Source organism: Chiloscyllium plagiosum, chromosome 51 (assembly GCF_004010195.1).
Source record: "Chiloscyllium plagiosum isolate BGI_BamShark_2017 chromosome 51, ASM401019v2, whole genome shotgun sequence".
Lineage (NCBI taxonomy): Eukaryota > Metazoa > Chordata > Chondrichthyes > Orectolobiformes > Hemiscylliidae > Chiloscyllium > Chiloscyllium plagiosum.
In genome coordinates this window covers 659492-666162 of record NC_057760.1, presented here as the reverse complement: position 1 = coordinate 666162, position 6671 = coordinate 659492, and the positions used below count along the sequence as shown (strand labels likewise).

The 6671-nt window shown below is 50.6% G+C and overlaps 1 protein-coding gene across 1 annotated transcript in view; it reads left to right on the top strand.

The window, feature by feature from the left end:
- Positions 1-6671, top strand: part of lamtor2 (late endosomal/lysosomal adaptor, MAPK and MTOR activator 2) — a 13847-nt gene that overhangs the window by 3990 nt on the left and 3186 nt on the right. Inside the window, exons 2-3 of the mRNA XM_043684069.1 lie at positions 376-538; positions 4590-4679. Of these exons, the coding sequence (XP_043540004.1) occupies positions 376-538; positions 4590-4679 (253 nt within the window). The remainder of the gene's footprint in view (positions 1-375; positions 539-4589; positions 4680-6671) is intronic.

The window sequence follows — 6671 nt, the reverse complement described above, 5'->3', positions numbered from 1 at the left end:
TCTGTGGGGGGAGGGAATCTGAGTGGCGATTTGGGGTGGGTGGGGGGGGGGGAGGCCGGGAGGGGATGACACCCTGTGAAGGAAAAGGGTGTTAGCAATAGAACCTCTGAGGGAGTGGTGTGTGTGTGGTGAAAAGGGGGAGAGAGAGAGAGAGAGATGCACAATGAGGGAGTGTGCACAAAAAGGGAACGCAGAGGGGAGGGTGAACATGGTGTGGGGGGGGAGGGGTTTGAGCTGGTATTGTGAGGCGCTGGGTGACTGGGTGCCTGTGAGGGAGAGGTGGGTGTGTCAGTCACATCGTACTTCCTGCTGCGTCTAGCTCCAGCCGTGTACCAGCTAACGGTAGCCATCCTCGCTCCCTCCTCACCCCCACAGGCTGCTCAACAATGAGGGCTCGCTCCTGGCCTACTCCGGCTACGGGGACACGGATGCCCGGGTGACTGCGGCCATCGCCAGCAACATCTGGGCTGCCTACGCCAAGAACGGGCACCAGGCCTTCAACGAGGACAAGCTGCGATTCATCCTCATGGACTGCATGGTGCGGCTGGGGAGGGGAGTGTGGGGTGGCGACCTGGGGGGAGGGGGAGAGGAGGAGAGGAGGAGGAGGAGGTGTAGGTGTAGGTGGTGGTGGTTCCCCTTTTGGGAGAGATGCAGACTGGGACTTGACAGGGTAGGACAGTGTTGAGAGAGTGGGGAAGTGGGAGACAAGAGAGGGGACTCTCCACCCAATTCCAAGGGATACCCAGGAGAAGCAGGTTCTCGTGTTGGAGGGTGTGAACGTGTTTCAGCTTGTCACCCACGCTTATACAATTCGAAATAGCACAGGAACAGGCCCTTCGGCCCATCAAGCCTCTCCCAATTCCTGTTCTTTTTGTCGGCCCGCTACTTATTGCTCATACACTATTCTGTCCCTCTGTTCGCCTCCAGTTCATGTGTCTACCAAGGTATGTCTTAAACGTTGCTAATGTGCCTGCTTACACCACCTCCACTGGCAGTGCATTCCAGGCCTTCACTACCCTCTGGGTATGAGCAATTTTCCCTGCACCTCTCCCTCTCTAAATTACCCCCTCTCACCTTGACCCGTGCCCTCTTGTTGTTGACCTGTCAATCCTGTGGGGTGGAGGAAGCCCCACACTGTCTACCCTATCTATGCCTCCCATCGTTTTGTAGACCTCTGTCAGGTCGCCCCTCAGCCTGCAAAAACCAATCCGCATCTATCCGACCTCTCCTCGTAGCTCGAACCCTCCAGACTGGGCAATGTCCCAATGAACCCCCTCTAAAGCATCCACGTCTTGGTTGTCTGGTAACCAAAACTGCGCGCAATATTCCAAATGTGGCCTAACCAAACTCTTACACAGATGTAACATAACTTGAGAACTTTTATATTCAGTGCCAATTCAAGACAAGAATCATAGAATCCCTACAGTGTAGAAACAGGCCCTTCAGCCCAACAAGGGAAGTGATTGCTGGGCCCCTTGCTAAGGTCTTTGTATCATTGATAGTCACAGGTGAGGACATTGGCTAACGTGGTACCACTGTTTAAGAAGGGTGGTAAGGACAAGCCAGGTAACTATAGACCAATGAGCCTGACATCAGTAGTGGCTAAGTTGCTGAGGGACAGGATTTACACATATTTGGAAAGGTAAGGACTGATTCGGGATAGTCAACATGGCTTTGTGTGTGGGAAATCATGTCTCATGAACTTGATTGAGTTTTTTGAAGAAGTAACAAAGAGGATTGATGAGGACTGAGTATTAGACATGAACTATATGGACTTTAGTAAGGCATTCGACAAGGTTCCCTATGGAAGAATGGTTAGCAAAGTTAGAGAACTAGCCATTTGGCTACAGAACTGGTTCAAAGGTAGAAGACAGAGGGTGGTGGTGGAGGATTGCTTTTCAGACTTGGAGGCCTGTGACCAATGGAATGCCACAAGGTGCTGGGTCCACTACTTTTCGTCATTTACATAAATGATTTAGATGTGGACATAAGGGGTATAGTTAGTTAGTTTGCAGATGACACAGAAATTGGAGGTGTAGTGGACAGCGAAGAAGATTACAACAGGATCTTGATCAGAGGGGCCAATGGGCTGAGAAGTGGCAGATGGAGTTTAATTCAGATTTGGGAAAGCAAATCTTAGCAGGATTTATACACTTAATGTAAGGTCCTAGGGAATGCTGCTGAACAAAGAGACCTTGGAGTACAGATTCATAGCTCCTTGAAAGTGGAGTCGCAGGTGGATAGGATAGTGAAGAAAGCTTTTGGTATGCTTTCCTTTATTGAGTATATAGAGTATTGAGTACAGGAGTTGGGAGTTCATGTTGCAGCTGTAGAGGATGTTGGTTAGGCCATTTTTGGAATATTGCACGCAATTCTGGTCTCTTTCCTATCGGAAGGATGTTGTAAAACTTGTAAGGTTCAAAGTTTGTGCGAAGATTTGTAGCTCGGGTGCTGGTTGCTGTGGTTCTGTTTGCCGAGCTGGAAGTTTTTGTTGCAAACGTTTCGTCCCCTGTCTAGGTGACATCCTCAGTGCTTGGGAGCCTCCTGTGAAGCACTTCTGTGGTGTTTCGTCCGGCATTTATGGTGGCCTGTCCCTGCCGCTTCCGGTTGTCAGTTTCAGCTGTCCGCAGTAGTGGCCGGTATATTGGGTCCAGGTCGATGTGTTTGTTGATGGAGTTTGTGGATGAGTGCCATGCTTCTAGGAATTCCCTGGCTGTTCTTTGTTTCGCTTGCCCTATAATGGTAGTGTTGTCCCACTCAAATTCATGTTGCTTGTCGTGACAGGGGACGAAACGTTTGCAACAAAAACTTCCAGCTAGGCGAACAGAACCACAGCAACGAGCACCCGAGCTACAAATCTTCACCCAAACTTTGAATAGATACAATGCCTAGAGGCCCTCAACACATTCTTGTCTAGAGGCATCTCCATCATGTGACGAGGGACATTATGTTTTTTTCTAATCTGCACAAATGTCGTATTAGGATTGATCTTTTCGTAACTTCTACGTTACCCTTTGATTCGGTAATATCTTGTACAATTGGAAATATTACTATTTCTGACTCTGCTGCAATATCTATAGAGATTGATGTTCAGGGCAATGTCACAGGCTCTTGATCTCTCGTGAATTGGATTCCTGTGAGTGTGGCGTTGATGGTCCGGTGTGTTTTTTCTATTTCCGTGTTTTTAATGATTACGAACGTGTCATCGACATATCTGACCCAGAGTTTGTGTTGAATTTGTGGTAGGACTGTTTGTTCTAACCTTTGCATAAGTGCCTCTGCTATGAGTCCCGAGATTGGTGATCCCATGGGTGTTCCGTTGATTTGTTCGTATATCTGGTTGTTGAATGTGAAGTGTGTTGTGAGGCACAAGTCCAGTAGTTTAAGTATGCCGTCTTTGTTGGTGGGTTCAACGTCCTGTTGTCTGTTATGTCTGTTCAGCAGGTTGGCTATTGTTTCTCTGGCTAGGGCTTTGTCAATAGGCATGAACAGTGCCGTTATGTCGAATGAGACCATGGTTTCTTCCTTGTCTGTGTGTATATTTCTGATGATGTCCAAGAATTCCTGTGTTGATTGTATAGTGTGTCTGGATCCGCTGATCAGGTGTTTCCGTTTCTGCTGTAGTTCTTTAGCCAGTTTGTGTGATGGTGTCCCTGGTAGTGATACTATGGGTCTGAGTGGGATGTCTGGTTTGTGCACTTGAGGTAGTCCATAGAATCTGGGGGTGTTGTTGCTTTCACATTCAACAACCAGATATACGAACAAATCAACGGAACAACCTTGGTGAATAGCCAAGGTCTTTTCCCAGGGGTGGGGGAGTCCAGAACTAGAGGCATAGGTTTAGGGTGAGGGGAAAGGGACCAGAGGGGCTACTTTTTCACACAGAGAGGGTGGTGTGTTTATGGAATGAGCTGCCAGAGGAAGTGGTGGAGGCTGGTACAATTGCAACATTTAAAAGGCATCTGGATGGGTATATGAATAGGAAGGGTTTGGAGGGATATGGACAGGGTACTGGCAGGTGGGACTAGATTGGATTGGGATATCTGGTCGGCATGGACAGGTTGGACTGAAGGGTCTGTTTCTGTGCTGTACATCTCTATGACTCTAAGTCCATACCGACCCTCTGAAGAGTAACTCTCCCAGACCCATTCCCTTATCCTATTAGTCTACGATTACCTCTGGCTAATGTACCTCACCCTGAACACAACAGGAGAATTTAGCATGGCCAACCCACCCTAACCCGTACATCTTTGGCCCATGGGAGGAAACCGGAGCACCCGGAGCAAACCTACGCTAACACTGGGGAGAGAATATGCAAACTCCATTCAGTCACCCCGAGGCTGGAATCGAACCCAGGTCCCTGGCGCCGTGAGGCAGTGGTGCTAACCACAGCGCCACCGTGCCATGTGCTGCCTCATCCACCAATGTTGCCACCTTCAGGGATCTGTGGAAGTGTATGCCCAGATCCCTCTGTGTGTCAATGCTCAATCCCACTTGTTGGAGGAAGAGGGGTTGCTGGGTGTCCTGTGGATCAGTTAATGCGGGCAGCCCTCCCTGTCTGATCATTCCCCCGTCCTGCTGTGTTTCAGGAGGGCAGAGTCGCTATCACCCGAGTAGCCAACCTGTTGCTGTGCATGTATGCCAAGGAGACAGTGGGATTCGGGATGCTGCAGGCTAAGGTGAGGGAGATGTGGGGCTGGGGTCGGGGAGGGGGTGGGTGGGTGGGTGGATGGTGAGGGGAGATGCATGATGTCGGGCGGAGTGGGGCAATTGGGAGGGATGGGGGCGGCAGGTGGTGCTTGTGAGATCTCCTCTGTGTGGTCCTCAGGCCATACTTTATCCTCCACCAATGTGACTTTGCGATATAGCAGCGTCGAGACCACCCTACCATTCTATGGCCAATCTGATCCAGATGAAAAATTTGTCTTTTTCAGTCTTGAGTATACTTAAGACAATCTAACCATCGCCCCCTTGATGTTCAATGGTGTTACCGTCACTGAATCCCCCCCACTATCAACATCCTGGGGGCTCCCATTGAGAGAGAATCTAACCATCGCCCCCTTGATGTTCAATGGTGTTACTGTCACTGAATCCCCCCCACTATCAACATCCTGGGGGCTCCCGTTGCCCAGAATAAACACAGCGGCTCCAAGAGCAGGTCAGAGGCTGGGAATCCTGCAGCGAGTAAGTCCCCATGTGACTTCACCCCCCTCCCTTCCCACCCAACCTTGCCCTGGGGAGGCAGCTCTGACAACTCTTGAGAAACTTCACACTGTCCAGGCACAAAGCAGCCCCTCCCTCTTGGCACACCCCCCCCCCCCCCCCAGTCACAGCAGGGTGTACCGTCTACAAGACCTACTGCAGTGAGGCTCCTTATACAGCACTGTCCCAAACCCGTCACCTCTACACCCTGGTAGGGGGGGGATTGGGGGAGCAGATACATGGGGAACACCAGCCCCCTGCACGTTCCCTTCCAAGACCCCCTCGCACCGTCCCAACTGGGAAATATATGGGGTGTACTTTCACTGTCACTGGGTCCAAATCCTGGATTCGACCCACAGCGCCTGGACTGCAGTGGTTTGAGAAGGCAGCTCACTGTTACCTTCTCGAGGGGTAACTGGGGACGGGCAATAAATACCCACATCCCACATGTGAATGAAAACTAAATGACCCAGTCTGGACAGCTGTCTGCAGTAAAGAATTCCACAGATTCACTCTTCTCAGAGAGAAGACAGATCCATCTTCAAGGGGTGACCACTAACTCCTGAGATGATGTCCCTCTGGGCCTAGACTCTTTCCCCCCACACACAATGGGGAATCAACCTCCCCCTGTTAGTGTCCCCCTCACAATCTTGTCCATTTCAAATAAAGGCACCCCTCATTCATCTAAATTCCAATACCTACAACCCCAACTCTCCTCTATACCCAGGATGGTAGGAATGCTGAGTAATAGGTTTAAGAAAAATAAACTTCTACTCCCCATTTATTGCCAAGATTGTATGTAAGGAAGATTAGGGGTTGAGCCAGGGGATGTGGTCTATGCTGGTGTATAATGTGCCAACTCCCCCCCCCCCCCCCCCCCCCCCGGGTTGAATATGCCCACTGGCGCTCATTCATGGGTCCTGGTCAGACCCATGGTGACAGAGCCCAGTAAGAGGCAGGGGGCATGCCAGGGGGTAATATATTGGTCTTCAGGTGTGGGAGGGCATGTGGTGGAAACTGGGAGGTGAAAGTGATTGTTGGGTGGGCATCCAGGGATTGTCTGTGGGAATCTCAAACTCTTGTCATGAGCATTACAAATGTAATCATCTCTCCCTCTCCCTCCCCCCCACCATCCCCCTTCACCATCCCCCTCCTCTTGTGTTATCTCCCTCTCTCTCTTATCTCTTTCTCCCCCCTCATCTATCTGTGCCTGCCTGTCTATCTGTCTCTCTCTCGCTTTCTCTCTCTTTCCCTGCTCAATCTATCTCTCTCCCTGCCCCCATCTATGCATGTTTCCCTCCCTCTCTCTTCCTTGCTCTCTTGCTTCCCCCACATCTCTGTCTGTCTGTCTGTCTGTCTCTCTCTTGGCACCCCTTGCCCCCCCCCCCTCCCAATCCCATTCTATCTATCTGTCTGTGTGTCTCTCCCCCTCTGCCTCCCCCCCCTATCTCTCTCCTTTTTTCACTCTC